This window comes from Macaca nemestrina, chromosome 4 (genome assembly GCF_043159975.1).
Source record: "Macaca nemestrina isolate mMacNem1 chromosome 4, mMacNem.hap1, whole genome shotgun sequence".
Taxonomy (NCBI): domain Eukaryota; kingdom Metazoa; phylum Chordata; class Mammalia; order Primates; family Cercopithecidae; genus Macaca; species Macaca nemestrina.
In genome coordinates, this window is record NC_092128.1 from 57,599,725 (window position 1) to 57,622,605 (window position 22,881).

Below are 22,881 nucleotides of genomic sequence, written 5' to 3' on the forward strand. Positions count from 1 at the left end.
TCCCTCCACCTCCAACAATCTCTTGGACCTCCTCTACCATTCTGTCTCTTCCTCACTTAGCTTTAGCCACCTTAGCTCCTTGTCATGGCTTGTCTACATCAAGCACAGCCCTGCCTCAAGGCCTTCTGCTTGCCTGGGCAATTCTATCCTGGATATCTCTACAGCTTGCTCACTCACTTTCTTAGATTTCTGCACAGATGTCTTTCCCTGTCCACTCTTTCTAAAGGAGAACTGTCTGACAAAGTTTCCAGGAACATACAATGGAGAAAGGAAAGTTCAGTAAATGGTGTTGGTAAAACTGAATATCCACAGGCAGAAGAATGAAATTAGACTACATCTCTCACCTATACAAATATCAACTCAAAATGGCTCAAAGACTTAAATGTAAAACCTGAAACTATAAAACTACTAGAAGAAAACATAGGGGAAAAGTTCTGTGACACTGGTCTGGGCAGTGATTTTTCAACATGACCTCAAAAACCCAGGCAATAGAAGCAAAACTAGACAAATAGGGTTACATCAAACTAACAAACTTCCATGCAGAAAAGGAAACAATCAACACAATGAAGCGACAACATGAAGGATGGAAGAAAATATTTGTAAACTGTACATGGATAATGGGTTCATATCTAACATACATAAGGAACTCAAATAATAGCAAGAAAAAAAAAAAACCTAATGAAAAAAAGGAAAATGCCTGAGTAGATACTCCTCACAAAAAGACATATAAATGGCCAACAGATATATGGAAACTGCTCAACATCACTAATCATCAGGGAAATGCAAATCAAAACCACAAGGCAGTATCGCCTCGCTCCTGTTAGAATGGTTATTAGCAAAAAGCCAAAAAAGACAAAAGATAACAGGTGTTGGAGAGGATGTGGAGAAAAGGGAACCCTTGCACACTGTTGATGGCAATGTAAATTAGTATAGCCATTATGGAAAACAGTGTGGAGGTTTCTCAAAATATGAAAAATAGAACTATACGATCAGTAATTCCACCACTAGGTATATATCTGAAGGAAATGAAACAAATGTCGAAGAGATATGTGCACTCCCAGGTAGATATTTTTTTCTATTTGTTTCCTAGAACTTTTTAAATATACTTTAAGTTCTAGGGTACATGTGCACAACGGACAGGTTTGTTACATAAGTATACATGTGCCATGTTGGTTTGCTGCACTTATCAACTCGTCATTTACATTAGGTGTTTCTCCTAATGTTATCCCTCCTCCAGCCCCCTGCCCGCCCCTGACAGGCCCTGGTGTGTGATGTCCCTGTCCTGTGTCCAAGTGATCTCCTTGTTCAATTCCCACCTGTGAGTGAGAACATGTGGTGTTCAGTTTTCTGCCCTTGTGATAGTTTGCTGAGAATGATGGTTTCCAGCTTCATCCATGTCCCTGCAAAGGACATGAACTCATCCTTTTTTATGGCTGCATAATATTCCATGGTGTATATGGTACACTCCCATGTTTATTGAAGCACTACTCATCGCAGCCAAGATGGGAAATCAATCGATAAAGAACATGTATTATATCTACATAATGGAATACTATTCAGCCATAAAAAGAATAAAGTCCTGTCATTTGCAACAGCATAGATGAATTAAAGGATATTTTGGTAAGTGAAATAAGCCAGGCATAGAAAGCAAATACTGTTTGATCTTACTCATATGTGGAATCTAAAAAGTTGATTTCATAGAAGTAGGAAGTAGAATGGTGGTTACCAGAGGCTGGGATGGTTGTGGGGCTGGGAGGAGTTGGGGAGATGTTAAAGGATAAAAACATCACAGATAGGAAGAATAAGTTCAAGAGATCTATTGTGCAGCATAGTTAATGATGATATATCATATTCTTGAAAAATGCTAAGAGAGTAGACATTAAATGTTCTCATCACAAAAATAAGTATGAGATAATATATATGTTAGCTAGATTTAACATACACAATTAGCTAGATTTAACATTAACACATATATTAGCTAGGTATTCAAAACATGTGCACAATAAACACATACAATTTTATGTCAATTTAAAAAATAAATTTGGAAGAAAAAGAACTGTCTTCCTTACCCATCACTTTCCTTTCTCTGACCCTGTTTCTCAGTTTTTCTTTATTCTCATCCCTAATATGTATTACTGTGTTTATTGTCTAATTTCCTCCTAGGAGGCAAACTTCTTGAGGCAGGGACTTTGTTTTGCTCATTGCCATATTTCCAGCACCTAGACTAGTGCTGGGCACACAGTTAGCCCTAAGTAAATACTTATTAAATGAGTAAGTCCTGCAGAGCCAAGCAGAAGCCATCAAAATCAAAGTCTTTTCTTAGAAAGATACAATTTTGGGAAACTGACATAATATAAAAACTCACTGAAATTACAGTCAGAAGATTCAGGTGTGAGTTCTGTTTCTGCTACTTCTAAATGGTGTGACAATAACTCCACAAGATTCCCAGAATCCTGTCTCTTTCATGCTAAGTGTCGTTTGTGGATCAATATCCCCATTTGGTGTATGTCTTGTAAAATGCATGACATTTTCTATGCTTAGGATGGGGTATCTCGTCATTGATACTCAGATTTCTCACATTTGGGGGACCCCGGAATTGCTCATCCCTTTGCACAGATACACTGAACTTGGGTCAATTATCAACTCTCAGTCTGTTAGGATACCTTGTGAATTTTAATACATATACCAGTGGCTTGAGTATACCTCACAAAGCTAGAATAAATCACATCACTATACCATGTTAGAAAAAAGATTTCATGGCCAGGTGCTGTGGCTCACACCTGTAATCCCTACACTTTGGGAGTCTGAGGCAGGTGAATCACTTGAGGTCAGAAGTTCGAGACCAGCCTGGCCAACATGGTGAAACCCTGTCTCTAGTAATAATAAAAAACAAAATTAGCAGGGTGTGGTGGTGTGTACCTGTAATTCCAGCTTCTCAGGAGGCAGAGGCAGGAGGATCGCTTGAACCCAGGAGGTGGAGGCTGCAGTGAGCCGAGATCGTGTCACTGCACTCCAGCCTGGATGACAGAGCGAGATCCCGTCTCCAAAAAAAAAAAAAAAAAAAAAAAAAAAAAGATTTCACTTGATGATGTGACATGATCAGTCATTATATATCCTTGATGTGCAGGTCAGGGTATAGACAGCACATAAGGAATAGCAAGGGCAGAGTGTCTACCACATGTTTGACCTCAAACCATTTTTTAATTCCTGGGCACACAAGAACATGTACTACCTTTTCCAGTCTCTTATGACCAATGGGAACTAGAACTGAGTTCTGGCCAATTGACTGTGGCAGAAAGTGATGTACACCCCTTCCTGGGCTGGCTCCTAAAGCCTCTTGCATGACACTTTGCTCTTTTGGTCTTATTTTTAGCTGTGAGTTAGTTAGAGAGGACCCAGAGAGGGATGCTCAGGTCCTAGGGCATGAATCTTCATCAGAAGAAAGCCTGGTTCCCTGAGCCACTGCATGGAGGGGAGGTGCCCAGGAGATCTGCCATCTAGGAACACATGCACTGCAACTTTTGTGAGTGAGAAATAAACTTTTATTAAGTCGCTAAGACTTCATGGCATATTTGTTAATACAGTAGCCAGTATCCCATGTCATTCACAACTCATACTGTGGATTTGTGACTTAGTTTTCTCTGTCATATATGCTTTATCTCTGCTGACTTCAAATGCAAAGTGGGATTATATAATAATTGAATGTGGAATATCCACTTTGATTTTCTCCTAATCTCCCTGGATATAAATCTTTTCAAAATACCTGGTGCTTTTCTCTCTCAGAAACATTTCTATATTAGACCTTTATTAGTGATAACTATTCTCTTTTGTAACTTAAATCTGTTTTGATAACTTCTTAAGTCTTTTGTTGTTGTGGTCATGGTGGTCTTTAAATTCTAAGTGATTCTTTATCTTTGGCCAGGTGTGGTGGCTCATGCCTGTAATCCCAGCACATTGGGAGGCTGATGCAGGTGAACTGCTTGAGCTAAGGAGTTCAAGACCAACCTGGGCAACATGTTGAAATGTTACAAAAAATACAAAAATTAGCCAGGCATGGCGCCATATGCCTGTGGTCTCAGCTACTTGAAAGGCTGAGGTGGGAGGATCGCTTGTGCCCAGGAGGTCAAGGCAGCAGTGAGCTATGATTGTGCCACTGCATTCCAGCAAAGAGTGAGACCCTGCTTCAAAATAAATAAATAAATATAAAGTATCTTTTATACCACTATATAGCATTACCAAACTAGCTGCTTAAATATTTCTCCAAACAATAGCAACATGAAACAACCTCTAAAATATTTGGGGGTAAAGGAGCATGATATATGCAACCTACCCTCAAATGGTTCAGATACATACACCCATACACACACACACACACTCTTATAAAACAAATGGGGCAAAATGTTAATAGCAATGTGGGTAAACGGTATATGGTGTTATGTGTATTATACTTGCACATTTTTTTCTGTAAATTCAAAGAAACTTCTGAATTTTTTTTTAGAAAAAAGTATTAGCACTATTATATTAATACTTATAGCTTTACTTGTAATGTTTTATCTGCGCAGTCTAAAAATTGTGGTACAATGGTTTTCTCTGATAATAGGCTTTTTAAAATTTTAAAGCAAAAACACAATTCTCTGGGTCCTTAATTTTCTGCTTTTCTCTCAAAGCTCTGATACAGTCTACGATACTGCTTAAATACTCTGAATTCTCTTTGAATGTAAAAAAAAAAAAAGTGTATTATCCATACCAGTTAATATATTGTCAGCATAAGAAGAGAATATACTGATTTAGTGAAAACTTTGGGGGATCATGTTTTATAGAACTAGGAAGAAGAGTTTTCAAAAACTGGTCAACTGTAATTAACAGGAAGTTCACAAATTCAGAAGACTTTGTTACATTTTAATATAAATATGAATAAAATATATAATAAGGCTTGATTATGGTAATCACTCTGAGTTTCTCATATTCCAGACATCAAACAACAGTGTCCTTGAGCAGACTATAATTATTCCCTGTTCCACACTAGGTTGGGCATCAGCCAATAAATTATTTATAAATAAACTAGTATGTATGTTTCCTAAGCCATTAAAATAGAAAAACCATTAGCCAACCTATTTAAGAAAAAGCACTAATAAGAAATAAGGGCCAGGCATGATAGCTCACACCTGGAATTGCAGCACTTTTGGAGGCCAAGATGGGAAGATCACTTGAGGCCAGGAGTTTGAGACCAGCCTGGTCAACATAGCAAGACCTCATTTCTATTAAAAAAAAAAAGAAAAAAATATAACTACTTCAGGTAAAGTGGAAACTAGAAGAAAATGGAGAATATTTGATTTTAATTCAACTTAAATACATTTGAAAACCTGAATAAAAGAGACAATTTGTAGGATAACATGCATTGTAAAAACTGAACCCGGGCAAGACAGAAACTCTAAAAAAATTAATTACTATGGAAGAAATTGAAAAGTTCTAAAGGGGTACCCTTCCTCCCACCAAACCAAACCAAACCAAACAAAAAACAAAACCCAACACACCAGAACTAGATACTTGCAACGATGTATATTATATCTGCAAGGAATAGATAACTTTGAAGATAATTAAATTATTTCTCAGCAGAGAAAGGGTATTGATTGCTTTTAAGACATCAGCATAACTTTAATAGTAAAATCTGATGGTAAAAAGTATAACAAAAAGGAAATTTTAGGCCAATGTCATTTAAAGTTGATGCAAAATTATATGTAAACAAATAGAATTTAGGAGCATATTATAAGCATAATATGATTGAACATAGTTTATTCCAGGAATAAAAGGATAGCTTAATGCTAATCAGTCCCTTAATGCAACTCATCATAGTGATAAGTCAAAGGAGAAAATAATAATCATCTCCAAAGATACCAAAAAAAAGCTTTGGATAAAATTTATTACCCATTTTTGATATAGATTCTGAATCAAATGGGAATTGAGAGGTATTTCCCTAGCATGGCAAATATTAATCTTAAATGGAAGGCCAGTATTGTGTTTAAGAGTGTAAAATGAGACTTTCCATTTAAGTCAGGAAATGGATAGAAATTTCCATAATCCTCACTATTAACAGTGACATGTATATAATACAAATCAAAGGTACGCAGACAAGAAAGGAGGAGGCAAAGTGATTGTTATTTGTAGGTGGTGTTATTGTATGCCCCCAAATACCATGACATGAACTGAAAAAACGATGAGAAACAGATAACTCAGTAAGGGAGCTGGGCATAAGATTGATATTCAAGGATAAAACTCCAGGGGGTAGCGAGATATACATGTAAAAAACAAACTATGTTGATATTTATTTTTTTGTCTCTAATAATATCAATTCCATGAGAAAAAGGATGTGATTGGCTTTGTTTATTGCTTTATCTCTAGCGCCAAAAAAGTGCCTAGCATATCATGGGCATTCAAAAAGTATTTCGTGAAACTAAGAAAGGGGCAAGATGGCCAACTAGAAACGCTTAGTACTTGTCCCTACCCCACAAGACAGTCCAAACAACGGATAAATAACTACATTTCGATGAAAATAACGAAAGAAGAGCGCCAGTGTACATCAAAGGAGTAGCAGAAACCTCGTAGAGCACAGAAATCTAGGATGGCCCCAGAGAGAATGGAAGGAAACCCCTGGCCTCCACCACCTCACCTCCCAGCTGGGCTCAGCCCTGAACCAGGAGGGACTTCTCCCTGTGAGGAAAAAGTAAGCAGGTGGACCCAAGCATCCCCCATCAACACCTTGGACACCTGTAGTCCTCACCAATGGGGACTCCTGCAGTCCTCACACACACTGAACTCAGCTGAAGGAGGTGTCAGGAGTCCACACAGCCGTGCTCCCTCCAGAAAAGAAGCCAACATGGTGCCTTGCCCCCTTTGACCCACATGGCTTCTATGCTTTGCAATCTTGGAATCAGAGCTACTGCTAGAGTATGATCTGCTCTGGGGGTGAGTGACCATGGCACTCTTCTGTGCCTAAGGGCTTAGCCACCATGGAGCCACCCCTGTTCAGTGGTTCAGCATCCCTGCGAGGAGTTTCTACCATACCCTACCCTGTGAGGCCAAGCTGCTGTAGGGCTACTCTATCTACCCTTCCCAGTGGTTGCTGCATCTTGTCAATTAGGGCCCAAAATAAAGCTGTGCACTGCCTCCCAGGAAAACAGTGGATTGACAAAGCAGCTTCATCTACCCCTCCCAGTAACTGCTACACCCAGCTCCCCCGTACCTGAGCTGAAATAGTGCCCTTCATCCTGGGGAAACGGTGCCTTGGCTGTCCAGCAGTCATGTCCCACCAGTGCCTGAGTTGAAGATGTGCCCTGCCTCCTGGGAAATGATGTCTTGGCCACTCAGAGCAGTCACATCTCCTGAGACTGAGCTGAAACAGCACATTGCCTCCAAAGAAATTAGTGTCCTGGTGAAGCTGGGCTGAGCTGATAGAAACCCTGCATCCCAGAGAAACAGCATTGACTGGGCTGAGACACCCTGGCCCGCATGCTAAACAACTAGTACCCTGCTTCCCTGGAGTCAAACTAGCTCCTTAGAGTCTGAGCTGCTGAGACAAACCCGTCACCAGGGCCAAATCTCCATAGCATCCCTTCTTTCCTGGAGCCAGGCCAGTGCTGTGCCCGGCCCTCAGGGTCAGAGACATAGCTATCATCTGGTCCCCTGGGCCTAACCTGCTGGAGGTTGCCTCAGAGTCACAGACCCTGGCTCTGTGGGTAATCTCTATCCAACTCTGCCTCAGAGTAAACCTATACCACAAGACCCAGTTGTTACAATAGGTTGGCAAGATCTTGAACCCAGGACATCAGGTTCACAGCTGCTCTGACACCTGTATCCTGGAGCCCAGTGCTGCTGCAGCTGCATATTGATCATGTCAGACCCAACAGCAAGAGGGATTCATTCAGCTAAGTCTGCCCATTGTGGGGAAAACATGATCAGGACAGTCTCAAAACTCTTGCCACCAAGAACCCTGGCAATCTATGCTACCACTGCTGCTGCCACAAACTCCTATAGCCTAGGCTGCTGAGACGTCATCTCAAATGTTGATTGCAGCTGAAGAATCTGTACAAAGACTATACCACTGAAGATACTTGGAACTAGCCACTACATCTTTTTCAGCTGGCATACTAAGACCCATTTGGAGGTGAAAATATGACCCTACCAAAGGAACACAATAACTCTGTGCAACCTCCAAAAAAAGGGAAATTTATAAATTGTCTGAAAAGGAATTAAAAATAATGGTCTTTAATAAACTCAGTGTGATACAAGAGAATACAGATAGACAGTTGAAAAAAAATCAGAGAAACAGTTCATGATCTCAAAGAGAAATTTAACAAAGAGATGGATATCTAAAAAAGAACCAATAGAAATCTTGGAGCTGAAGAATTTAATGAATGAAATGATAAACATACTATATAGAGCTTCAGCAGCAGACTAGATCAAGCAGAAGAAAGAATCTCTGAACTTGAAGATAGGTCTTTTGAAATTACCCAATAAGAGGGGAAAACAACAAAAACGAAACCCCCAAACAATAAAAAAGTGAAAACAGCCTATGGGAGTTCTGGGATACCATTAAATGAGAAAACATTTGCATTATGAGAGTTTCAGAAAAAGAAGAGACAAAGATAGGAACAGAAAGCTTACCTGTAATTATAAAATAATAGGTGAAAACTTCCCAAGTCTTGGAAGAGATACGAACATCCAGATTCATGAAGCTAACAGGTTCCCAAACAGACTCAACCTAGAGAGATCCTCACTGAGGCAAAGTGCAATTAAATGGTCAAAAGTCAAAAACAAAGTAAGAATTTAAAAAGCAGCAATGAGAAAAATGTCAAGTCATATATAAGGGAACTACCATTAGGCTGCAAACAGATGTCTCAGCAGAAACCCCAGAGGCCAAGAAAGAAGGGGATGATATTGAAAGTGCTGAAAGTCTTTCCTGAACAAGCAAAAGTTGAGGGAAGTCATTCCCCTACATCTTCCTTACATCAAATGCTTAAGGGAGTTCTTCAAGTAGAAATGAAAACATATGAAAGTACAACATTCACTGATAAGGGCAAATATATCAAATCCAGAGTAATAATGTTATGTTGCTCTGTAAATTATACACATCTCTACTGTGAACCATTAACAAAACATCAGTCATAAGTCCTTATCTATCAATAAATACTTTGAAAGTAAATGGATTGAAATCTCCAATCAAAAGACAGGTTTGCTGAATAGTTTAAAAAACAAGATCCAATGATATGCTTCTTACAAAAGCCTCACATTAACCTTAAGGACACACAGAGGCTGAAAATAAAGTGATGGAAGAAGATATTCCAGGCAAACAGTAACCAAAAGAGTAGGAGTGGCTGTACTTACATCAGATAAAAGAGACGCATTGGGGAAAGCACAGCTTGATAAATGGTGCTGAGAAAATTGGAAATAAAACTAGACTTCTATCTCTACAAAAATCAAATAAAAATGCATTAAAAACTTAAATGTAAGATCCAAAACTATGAAAGTATTATAGGAAAACTGTGGGGAGGTACTTCATGATATTGGCTTAGACAGTGTTTTTTGGATATGTCTCAAAAAAGTAGGCAAATAAGATTACATCCAATTAAAAAGATTCCATACTGAAAAAGAACAATCAACAGAGTGAGGAGACAACCTACAAAATAGAAGATAATATTTGCAAACTATTAATCTGACAAGAAGTTAATATCCAAAATATACAAGGAACTTAAACAGCTTAACAGCTAAAAAAAAATAAAAGAAGTGCGAAAGACCTGAATAGACATTTCTGAAAAGACATATGAATGGCTAACAGTTATATGAAAAACTGCTCTCCATCACTAATTATCAGGGAAATACAAATAGAAACCACAGTGTGATATCACCTCAATCTGTTAAGATAGCTATTAGCAAAAAGACAAAAGATAGCAAGTGTTGGTGAGGATGTGGAGAAAAGGGAACCCTTGCACACTGTTGATGGCAATGTACATTAGTATAGCCATTATAGAAAACAGTATGGAGGTTTCTTAAAATATTAAAAATAGAACTACTGCATGATCAGTAATTCTACAGGGTATATATCTGAAGAAAATATAATGAATGTCACAGAGTTATCTTCACTTCTATATTTACTGAAGCACTACATATTCGCAATAGCCAAGATATGGAACCAACCCAAGTGTCCATCAATGGATGAATAGTTAAATAAAATGTGACAAATCTACACAATGAAATACTACTCAGCCATAAAAGAGAATGAAATCCTGTCATTTGCAACAACATGAATAAACCTGGAGGACATTACATTAGGTATGCCAGGTCCAGAAAGACAAATACTGAATGATCTCACTTAAATACAGAATATAAAAAAGTTCGTCTCATAAAAGTAGAGAATAGAATAGTGGATAGCAGTGGCTGAGGAGGGTAGTGGGAAGGAGGGGTTGGGGGAGGTTGTACAAAGGACACAAAGTTACTGTTAGGAGAAAATAGTTCCTGTGTTCTATTGCACATTAGGTTGACTATAGTTACCAATAATGTATATTTCAAAGTAGATAGAGGATTTTGAATGTTTTCACCACAAAGAAATAAATGTTTGAGATGATGGATTTACTTACCCTGATTTGATGATTATACAGCATATACATGTGTTGAAACATCATATAACCCATAAATATGTACAATTATTAAGTGTCAATTAAAAGTAGATTAAAAAGATACATAATTTTTCTAATAGAAAAAACCTGAAAGCAACAACAATATCCATTAGCATTACTGGGAATCTGATTATGTTTTAAAAACAAGATGTATTTCTGAACTAATATATAAAACCCTCCAAAAGAATATTAAAATAAGGCACTAGGGCATATACAACTGTAATATACTTAACAGGATGAAAATAATACAAAACATGTTCTCTTTAACAATGAAATTATTAGAAATCAACAATAGAAAAAGATTTGGGAAATTCCAAACGTTGGAAGAATCAACACTTTTCTAAGTAACCTATAGGTCAAAAAAGAAATTACAAGGGAAATAAAATATCTTGGACTGAGTGAAAAAGGAAAACACAACATAGTAAAATTTATGGAATTTAGCTAAAGAAGTAGTTGGAGTGAAATTTATAGCTGTAAGTGATTTTGTCAGAAAGAAATGGAATCATTAATCCTCTAAGCTTCTGCCTCAAGAAGACAGAAAAGGAAAAGTAAATCAAACAAGAAGTAAGTTGGAGAGAAAAATCTATAACTACCAGAGTGGAAAATGTTCAAATGGAAAACAGAAAATCAGCAATTTCAAAAGTTGGTTCTTAAAAAGGAATTACATAAAATTTTATTAAAAACTTAATGCTAATTCAACAACTTAGATGAATTGTAAAAATTTCTAGAAGTACATAAATTACTAAAACTGATTTAAGAAGAAAACATTAAATCAGGAAAAGAAGTGGAATTAACAACTAAAAATCTTCCTACAAATAAAAGCTCAGACCAGATGACTTCACTGGTGAATTCTATCAGACTTTTAAGGAAGAAATAATATCAACCCTACACAAACTCTTTCAGAAAATAGAGGGAGAGGGAACACTTTCCTACTCATTTTATGAAGCCGCTATTATCCTGACACCAAAGCCAGAGAAATACATCATATGAAAAGAAAACAGAAAAATCTTCCCGAAACAGGTTAAAAAAATCCTTAACAAAATATGAGCAAACGAAATTCAGCAACATACACAAAGTTATATACCATGATCAAGTAGGGTTGTTATTCCAGGAATGTTAAATTAGTTCAATATCTAAATATCATGTTATATAATATACCATATTAAAAAAGGACAAAAACTACAGGATCATCCCAATAACTGCAGCAAAAATATTCGATAAAAACCAAGACCCATTGATTATTTAAATTTCCAGCAAACCAAGAATAGAAGACAACTTTCTCTACCTGATGAAGGGCATATAAAAATCCTGCCCTAAAATCAGATGTAATGATGCAAGACTAACATTTTCCTTCTAAAATTGGTGACAAGGTAAGGATGTCTGCTCACCTCTCTTGTACTCAATATCATTCTGGGAAGTTCAAGCAAGTGTAATAATGCAAGGAAAAGAAGTCAAAGGCATACAAATTGGAAAGGAAGAAGTGAAACTGTCTTTATTACCAGATGGTATAATAACTACATAGAAAATATGGAGTCTACAAAAAAACCTCCAGACTTAAAAAGTCAGTTTAATAAAATTGCAGTGTACAAAATCAAAAATGAAAAACAAATGCATTTCTATATATTAGCAATAAACAACCTGAAAAGACATAAAACAATTCCATTGACAATAACATCAACAAGAATAAAATAGCTAGAAATAAAATGAACAAAAGTACAAGATCTGTACATTGAAAACTACAAACTATTGCTGAGAGAAATTAAAGATCCAAATAAGTGAAGAGATATACTACCTATGAATTAAAAGGTTCAGTGTTGACAATTTTCCACAAATAGTTCTGTAGATTCAATGTAACACCCAAATCTCAGCAGGCCAAATAATTAAAAAGGCAATCCTAGGCCAGGCACAGTGACTCATTCCTGTAATCCCAGCTCTTTGGGAGGTAGAGGCAGGAGGATTGCTTGAGCCCAGGAGCTCTAGACAACCCTGGGAAACACAGTGAGACTTCATCACTAAAAGAACATTTAAAAAGCCAGGTACAGTGGCATGTGCCTGTAGTCCTACCAACTGGAAAGGCTGAGGTGAAGGATCACTTGAGCCCAGGATTTTGAGGCAGCAGTGAGCTATGATTGCACCACTGTACTGTAGTTTAGACAACAGAGTGAGACCCTGTCTCTTAAAAAACAAAAACAAAAACAAAAATGAAAAAACAATCCAATACTAGAATGTCTATGGAAATGCCAAGGACCTAGAGTAGCCAAAGTATTCTGAAAAAGGAGAAAAAGTTGGAGGACTAACACCTCTGCTTTCAAGACTTAATAGAAAGCTAAAGTAACATAGAGAGCATGGTATTAGCACAAGAATAGACAAACAGATCAATGGAATGGAATAGGGCATCTAGAAATAAACCTCCACATTTATGCTAATTCATTTTTGACAAAAGTGTCAAGGGAATTCAATGAAAAATAGCTTTTTCAACAAATGGTGCTAGAGTGATTGTTGGATATATATAAGCAAAAAAAAAAAAAAAAAAAAAAAAAAGAAGTTAGGCCCTTAATTCACAGTATACACAAAAATTATCTTAAAATTGTTTATAGACCTAAATAAATGAGCTAAAGGTTTACAATTTTTAGAAGAAAACACAAGAAATCTTGGGTCAGGAGATTTCTTAGATATAACACCAAAAGAAGGATCCATACAAGAAAAAAAACACTTGGGCCAGGCATGGTGGCTCACGCCTGTAATCCCAGCACTTTAAGAGGCCGAGGCAGGTGGATCACGAGGTAGGTGGATCACGAGGTAGGTCAGGATATTGAGACCATCCCTGCCAACATGGTGAAACCCTGTCTCTACCAAAAATACAAAAAAGTAGCCAGGCATGGTGGCATGCACCTGTAATTCCAGCTACTCGTGAGGCTGAGGCAGAAGAGTCACTTGAACTCAGGAGGCAGAGCTTGCAGTGAGCCAAGATCACACCACTGCACTCCAGCCTGGGCAACAGAGCAAGACTCCATCTCAAAAAAAAGAAAAAAAATTGATAAATTGGATTTTAACAGAAACACTTGTGTGCCTCAAAGGCACCACTAAGAAAGTGAAAAGACAAGCCATAGACAGAAAATACCTGCAAATCACATAGCTTATAAAGGAAGAACTTTTATAACTTAATAAAACTTAAAAGGACAGCACAATATAGGCAAATTATTTGAATAGACATGCTACCGAAGATATATGAATGCTAATAAACACATGAAAACATGGCAAACATGTAAAAGGATTAGAGAAATGTAAATTAAAACCACATAAAGATGTCACTACATGCTCATTAGAATAACAATAAAAAAGACTGATTATATCAAATGTGGGCAACAATGGGCAGCAATTGGAAATTTGTACAACAGCTGTTTTGGAAAATGTTCTATTTCTTAACAATTTAAATATATATTCTTCTTACAGTTGAGCAATACCACTCCTAGGTATCTACCCAAGAAAATGAAAACATAAGCACACACAAACATGTGTATCCAAATGTTCATAACAACATGATTCATAAACGTCAAAACCCGAAAACAACTCAAATGTCCATACACTAATCAATGGACATGAAAATGGAGTGGATCTGTACAATGGAATACTAAGCAGCCATAAAAGAAACAAACCACTTAAACCTGCACCGACACAGGGAACTCTCACCAGCATTAAGCTAAGTAAAATATTACATACTGTATGATTCCATTTATGAAAACTTATAGAAAGATAAAACTATTCAGAAAGCATATTAGTGGTTACCTGGGGTTTGAGGGAACTCTGGATGATGGATGTTCTAAGGATTATGATGATTGTTGCACAACTATATCATTTTAGCAACTTACTGAGCATACACTTACACTGGTGAGTGTTGTGTGGCATGTAAATTATACCACATGGTGTATGTAAAACAAATACCAAATAACCAAGGTATTTTAAAGTAACACACATGTATCCCATCTACATTAAACTTACTATATATATTCACACATGTGCTAGCAGACCATAAACTTTCTGTGACTACATACAATATATTTGCCTCAGGGAGAAAGGACTGAAAGTCTGGGATAGGACAGAAAATTACTTTCATTTTATACTTGTTGACATTATTTGCTTTAAAAAAGTGAAACCATGTACATTATTACTTTATAAATTAAAAACTCTAGTAAATAATTAAAAACAGCCGACCACCCATAGTCCTGATATAAGGACCCAGGCCTGCAACTCAGCTCTTGAGTCTGCTTATCTCAATGAGGTCATAGGCACTTCTGAGTAGCCCATAATAAGATAAAGTGAATTTCGCCACCTAAGCATGGTGCTAGTTCCTATTAATTTCAGAGAGATGAGTGCAAATTGTGGGAATCAGGGTAAACTCAAGAGGTTTTCAACTAGAAGTACTTTAAGCATCACAGCATACTGCATTTTGCTATGCTAGGCAAAAAACGAAAAGCAAGTCCCTCATCCCCAAACACAACCCAAATGCAAAGACCACTTTGATTACTTGTGGAGTAAATGGGGGGTAAAGGAAAAGTGAGAATAGGGTAGCCTAGCTGATAGCAGGCATACAATACATGTTTTTAGAAAAGGACAAATTACCATAATGTAAATTAGGGATTTCAAAGTACCTTTTTTTCTGCTATGTCATGCTTTTAGAAGAAGCTGTATATAAAAAATGTGTCCAAATTTGTTTCTATGAATCATACAGTAGATACTGCACAGTGATTTTGTGATACCCTTTAATATCAAGAACTTGTTCCAAATATTTGATTTTCAATTGGACACTATGAAGATATGACTGTTTAATTAGGAATGTTTAATCTTAAGCAATGCAAGAAATTAAAATACCCTGCCAACATTTAATTATCAGAATTCAACTGCTATTTTGTAACAATGCGTTGAGAAGGTCACATTTAAGATTATTTTGCTATCATATGAATTTCCCTTTTAGTACAGGAACCTAAGACTTTATAGAGTGCAGCTTACAAATGCCTGGTGTTTGCTGTCCGTTTCCAGACAAGGAATCAACAATGTAATACTTCCTTGAAGGAAAAACACCTGCAGAGAGGGCCAAATAAATCATAAAAGGTGCTACTTTCTTTCAGCTTTGAGTGCCTTCACTTGCTTTTCAAACTGACAGTTTCAGGCTGTTTTGAGCGCTTTGAATAGGCAACCATCATTGTCCTGTTCCTTTCGACCCATCCATGCTGAAGCTTCGGTATTAATTTAGACTCGCCAGACATTTAGTGAGCAGATGTTGGGCTACAACACTACCATTGGGTTAGGTAGTAGTATTATCCCATTGCAACAGATGACACGGCTGAGACTCATTGACTTTCAGTGTCCTAAGTCCACAAATTGGCAAATAGGAAAACCAGGGCTTAGCCTGATCCTTTTCCTTTACACTCTTTCTTCGAGATAGTATTCTCTTTATCTATGGCCCCTTCCCTCCCTTTTCTCTCCAGGTTCACTGGTCATCCAGAGCAAAGCAGAAGAGATGTGGAGAAGGGGCCCTGTGCTTTACCCCATTCCCTTCCCCACAGAGAAGGTAGAGGGGAAGAAACATTCAGGGCTCAGAGCTTCTACCACACTTGGCCCTGTTCCTATTTCCATACTTTGCCCACGACACTCAGCCCAGAACTTCAGCCCTCACCCTGTTGTTACTTTCTTCTTAGATCATGGGAGGTACTATGGGTAATTGTTTCTAGAGCAGTCCCTGCAGTAGCAGAAGTGTCCTGAACAACATCATTCCAAACTTTGAAAAGATTTTTCGACAGCAGCACAGCTCTCAGAGCTCTCACAGTTCATGGTCCTTCTGAGTATTGTCAAGACTGTGCTTGGGCTTGGGAGGGGTTGAACCAGCTTCCACCTGCTAGCCTGGAAACCTAAGCACGATTCAAAGTATTGCTTCCATCGGAAAAGCAGGTTTCTTAATTAAATCAATGGGAAACCAGTTTGAGTTCTCCACGACTGATACATGAATGAACTTTTGAAACAGAATACATTCATACTTGGGGATTTAATCTTTACCCTCCAACTTTCTATCAATATGTTTGTAAGACTGAAAGAACTATTATTGTGTTTAATACACAATAGAAAAAGACGTATTCTCAGAATTCAAAAAACACAGCTTCCTTTAATTCATATTTTTCTCTCTTACTCTTTAAGCTTTATTTTTTAAATTATAATTTCATTCAACTCCAAGGAAATCTCCATTTTAACAATATTATTAAAGGATCCTACTATTTTACCCATATATTTTATTGCGGAGCCAGTGTTTGTCTTACCTCCTCGATGGATAATCAAAGACGTTTCGCTTCCAATGGGACAGTCCTTAAGTATATCCACTACTTCTGTATGGCTCAGGTTCTGTACATTCTGCTGGTTGATCTCAACAATGAGGTCACCTTCACACAGGCCAGGGCATCCCTGAATGTCAAGTATTTGTTTCACTCGCTGTCCTGTAGGACTGTCGGCAATAGTGAAGCCAAAGCCCTGGGCACCTTTCACAATGGTTAAGGTCATAAGTTCAGCTTGGGTGGCCCCAGATGAAGCCATAGACACATTGTCATCATGGACGGGCGGTGGATATGTGCCATCTAGCTGACCATCAGCTGGAATGGAGTGCAAAGAATGAGGCGGCCGATCTGTTATATCTGGAACTGACTGTGAGGTCCGAGAAATGTATTCCAAATATGTTTCATAGTTGTGTCTTCCATTGACCATCACTGGAGGTGGCCTCTCCATTATTGCAAGGGGTGGCACCATGCTGTTAGCAGGGTCTTCAGGATCAAAGGGCAAAGGGTAGCCACGACACAACACCAGGTTGACACTCTGACCAATAGGAACAGACTGGAAAAGTTTGACAACATCTGCATGAGTGTGTCCAAGGACACAAACTTCATTAATATAGACAATGACATCACCTGTAAGAAAAAAAGAGATTGACAACATGAGGTAAGTTCAATTAACATCGACATAGAGAAATGGAATTATTTATGAGACTAGTGAGAGGTGCTGTTTCTCAGTAAGCAGTGAGAAAATCAATTAGAATATACTTAAAATCACTGTAGGTGACTCAAGGTTACAACAGGACTGCCAACAAATATAATGATCAAATGCTGAAAAAAAGCTACTTGGTTATTCTTGAAGTTCAGAAACAACTTCATATTCAGAAAGAAAGGCTCTGAGAGAAAAGGTTAGAAGAATTTGTACCTTGAAGAAGCACATTCTCTATGCTTCTTTTTCATCTTATTTTCCATCTTCGGTGTAATTCAGTTAATAGAATTTTCAAACTATTGAGAAGTAGTGGTCATGAGTTTTAGATGAAAAAGAAAGCCCTACCATTTTTTTGTATAAGTTTAATAAGTCAATTGCCTTTTTTCTCTTTTATGGAAGAGAAAAAATTTGCCCATTTATTAATTTTTTTCCATCTATAGCAGGTAATTACAAAGCTTCCATGTATATGCAAGCAAAGGTCAAGAGTGCAGGTTTTGGGATTGGGGAGCTGGGTTGACATCTTGGCTCAACTATTTAACAGATACGCAATATTGACCAAGTTACCTGCTTTGAGCCACAGTTCCTCATTTGTAAAGTTGTGAGAATGAAATGACATAATGTAGGAAAAGTACTTGGCAAAGTGTGCGACACACAGTGCTCAATAAACGTAGACTATTATTAATATGATTGTTGTTAAAATAGGATGGAAGAGATTTGAGACCGTTGGTCTCAAACAGAAAGCTGCCATAGTTCATCCTCTGATCTTAGATAAACTAATATTTCTGTGGATCATTTTCAATAAAGGCACTTGTCCTTTCTCCCCAGTGAACTATCACAGATTTTCAGAGGTCTACTGGTTAGAGGCTAACTTTAGATTAGAAATGCCCTGAATGCAAATTATTCATTATAAAATATGTTCAGAGAAATTTTTTTCCTGCTTAAAATGCAGAAAATCATGGCTGTTTGAGATAAATGTTTAAAAAAATTTTCAATTATGTATGAATAACAATTTTATTTTTGGCGAACTATTTTATCATGGATTGTTATTTTTATCTTCACAAACCATAATACTTGAAAATTGAACTTGCAAATTGAGATTGTGCCTGACTATGCTGAGGAGTATATTAGGGATGAAAAGACATGTTTTCACAGATTGTCAAATAAACAACTCAGAACACATCAGTTTATCAGGATAATTCTGGAATGGGAGGTGCAAATGGCTAGGGATTTCATTCTGAGACATTCTTGCCCAGCAAGCTTGCAAACATCAAAAATGAAAAACAGAGTTGAACTTTTAGAGTTGACTGCTTTTCTGGTCTTTTGTAGGTGTATAACATAAAATGAATAAAACAATTAACAGCATTGTCTTAATTAACAGTCCCTCTTCCCAAATTGACAGAAAGGTCAAGCAGACATTTTCAGGGATCCAGATTAGGTCTGCCTCTAGAAAATGTCACAACCTATGTGATTGGTCAGATGAAACTTCACTTTTCCATAATGTCTATCAGGGAGGGTACTGATGTGGAGGCTGGAACGTGGGTCCATGGCTCAGAACTGAATTGGAGTGGACATTCCCTCACTGCTATTATAATTCCTCATCAGCCTGTGGCAGCTGGGGATGCTTTGGGCATCGTTTTTAATTGATTCTGTTCATCTCAGTATCCCAGAGAAGTGTCTAATTCAGATAGACTATTTTTTTCTCTTCCTGTTTCTTTTAGTTTCAATGTTATATTATTTTCCACATTTAAAAGGTTGAAAGAACAACAAATACTTGTATACTAACATCCAACTTAATGACTGGAACATTGCTCGTTTTAGTTGAATCCCCGTGGCTAGCACCTCTCCCCCAACTTGCTTTCCTTTACAGCCCTTTCCAAGGTAACCATTGTCCTACTTGAGGTTTGTTATTTACATATACTTTATAGTTTATATCATATCTAGGTGTCCATAAAAATAATCTCTAAATAGTATCTAATCCCTAAATAATAATCCCTGGAAAGTATTTTTACATATTTTAAGCCTTTTGTAAACGGTATATATTTTAATATTCTATAACTTTTCTTAAAATATGTTTCTGATATTTATTTTGATACTTGTGCCTCTAGTTCATTAGTTTTCATCATAATATAGTATTTATTGATGGCTATATTACTACTTAATAACATTCATCCATTCTTTTGTTAATGGACACTGGAGTTATGACAAATTTGTGGCTATTGAAAATAACTCTGCCATGAACCCTGTGCTGGCACAGACCATGTGCATCTTCAACTTTGTTAGATAATGGCAAACAGCTGACAAAAGAGGTCATATCAATTGACACTCCCATCGGTAGTGTGTTGAAATTTTCATTGCTTTACATCTGACATAGTACTTGGTATTCTCATACTTAATTTTTACTAATCTAATGGATGTGATCATAGTTTTGATTTGCATTTCCCAGACTGCCAGTGAGGGTGAGCATCTTTTCATGTTTATTGGCCTTTTGGATTTTCTCTTAGGTATGCCTCGTTTCCTCAATCCTCCTATTCAGTGAGTTTTTTTTTGTTTTTTTAAACTCATTGACTATTTTTGATGTCTACTTTCATTCTTGATCCAACATTCTCCTTAGGTTTAGGAGGCTGTAAGGTATAGTAGAGATCACATGGGATATGAGGTCGAAAGACTTTGGTCTGAGTTCTAGTTTCATCACTTATTAGCTGTATAACTTTCCCAAACTGGCTTCAATCCTCTGTGACTCCGATTCTTTAGAAGTAATGATGAGCAATAGTAACAGCAGCTTATTGTTCTATGGGAAACAACGAATGAGATCATACAGGTGAAACGGTTTCTAAGCTACAAATTATTATGCAACAGATGATTGCTATTTCAGTAATTACTATTTGTCCTTCCTTATGTTCTTCCATAAAATCAGGACAGTCCTACCAAGATATTCCCACAACAGTTACAGTCAAAGATGATTGTGGAAATGATGAGTTTCTGAATGGCCAAGTAAAAGTGAGAAAGGAAACAAATGCCACTTCCTCTAATGCTCTCCCAAACTTTAATCATTGTTAACAGACTCCTTAGTCCCCAAGCGTGCTCTCTCCTGCTCTGCCAGAATTTCATAGGAAAAAAGAACTAAGGGTCATGTTGAAAGCTCTCAAGGTTCCCTGCCAGGTCTAAAGAGTAGTTGTTTGAATTATAGTGATTAATGTTATCTATTTTTGAGTTTTAATGCGATCTTGCTATTTAGAAACAGAGTGAGAACTATTTGTGTTTCTTAGACTGCCTTTTACAATTTATGGGTATTTTCCACTCACAGCAATTTTTCAAGTCATCAGGCAAGTGAGAAAGAACCCTGCAACAATATCTTTATGAAGATAGAAGATTTCTGAATGCAAAAGATGAGTGACCAGTTATCACAGGACAAAACTATATAACAACTTGACAGTACTCAACTGTCCACTTTAAAAAAAAATATAGATGTCTAGACAATAAGTCATGGCCAAAACTCTTGTAGATGGGGATGTCAGCAAACATTTGCTTGTTCAGATAGAATTCATTGGGTAGAATATTTATAGACTGTGCTGTATAAATGTCATTTACATGTCGTGAAATAAAAATATAAGACACCTGGTATATGTCATCTGACAGTGCCATGCCAAGTCCTCAGACAGATTGGGTTTAAGAGCATAGAAAGGGACGTCATCAGGAAGACTGGCTCTGGCCCTAACCTGTTGGCCTACTTGAGAGGGAGAATTGGAAGAGACACTTGATCTCCCCATCTCTCAATTTCTTCTTTTATAAAATGAGAATAAAAATATCTCCTCCGTTTCCTCTTTTGCAGAGCTACTGTGAAAATGAGATCATCCTTGTGAAAATACTTATAATTTTATAAAATTTTTCTGCATAAAAATAAGATACATTTCTTTTGAAAGCTAAGCATATATTTTCATTACTATATTGCTGGAAAGTTTACTTTGTTTCCTAAATGGTCATTCACTTCAGGCCATATTTAGGTTAGTTTTAGGCCTGTTGGTCAGATTGAGTTGAGTGATGAGTTAGGTGTCCCACAGGTCTGGTCTCAAACAACCTGAATGCCATTTATGGAATTTCAAAGTGCAAGTGAGGTAGAATGAGTTTGTTGAAGCAGGAGCTTTAAAACTGCTGTCCTGTATGAAAAGATGTTCTAAGATAATTTTTTCTTTCTTAGTCATGGGAATCAAAATACAGAATAGGATACATCATCATTTTGGATAAAATAGGGCACTCTACATAAAGCATTGCTTTAATTAGTTATTTTTATACCTCTTTCCTCTACCCCCGCATTCTTTGAGTCACTGTGGCCTACAGAATCTTCCTTTTCAACATCTCTCACTTACCACTCCCTCTCTGCCTTCCTTAAACACCACCTTGGACCAGACTAATTTACTTCCTAGTCAATTCTCATCTTACAGTCTACTCTATTAAGTTCAAACTACTTGATCTCTTGATCAACTGTTTAAGTCTTTCCAACTTATCTTTGTCTTCACCACCCAATAAGTTATTCTTGTGAAGCTGGTATCTTCACTACTCACAGCTTACAAATTGTTACTTGCCTCTAGTTAAATTCTGCTATCCCTTTACCCTCAAGTGCACTTCCTTTCTATGTATGAATTCATGCCTACTAATTCATTTCCTTCCTCACGTCTTCAAAGGTATCTTTCATCACTCCTCCTGACATTGCTCCTATCTCATGTCTGAGGCTTGCAAATGCATCTCAGACTTTGTTCCTTTGTGGGAGTTCTACCCGTTCCAAGATTTCTCTGCACTATGTACAGAGCATCGTTACTATGTTGAGAATTCTTCAGGTATTTAGGATAGATTCTCACTGAATAAAGGATGGAAAGATTTAGTCAGAGGAAACCAGAAAAGATTTCATAGCTAAATGTACTACCTCCAGTTTAGTGTTTCTAACTTCTTTTTTTGCCAAGTTACCCAGATTTTTTTTTATTATACTTTAAGTTCTAGGGTGCATGTGCACAACGTGCAGGTTTGTTACATATGTATACATGTGCCATGTTGGTGTGCTGCACCCATTAACTCATCATTTACATTAGGTATATCTCCTAATGCTATCCCTCCCCCTGTCCCCTCCCCACAATAGGCCCTGGTGTGTGATGATCCCCTTTCTGTGTCCAAGTGATCTCGTTGTTCAGTTCCCACCTAT

The 22,881-nt window shown here is 37.2% G+C and overlaps 1 protein-coding gene across 19 annotated transcripts in view; it reads right to left on the reverse strand.

The window, feature by feature from the left end:
• LOC105475378 (membrane associated guanylate kinase, WW and PDZ domain containing 2) overlaps window positions 1-22,881 on the reverse strand; it is a 1,478,421-nt gene that overhangs the window by 222,263 nt on the left and 1,233,277 nt on the right. For all 19 annotated transcript variants that reach the window (XM_011730573.3, XM_011730572.3, XM_071093993.1 and 16 more), the window contains one exon: window positions 16,979-17,617. In XM_011730573.3, the coding sequence (XP_011728875.2) occupies window positions 16,979-17,617 (639 nt within the window). The remainder of the gene's footprint in view (window positions 1-16,978; window positions 17,618-22,881) is intronic.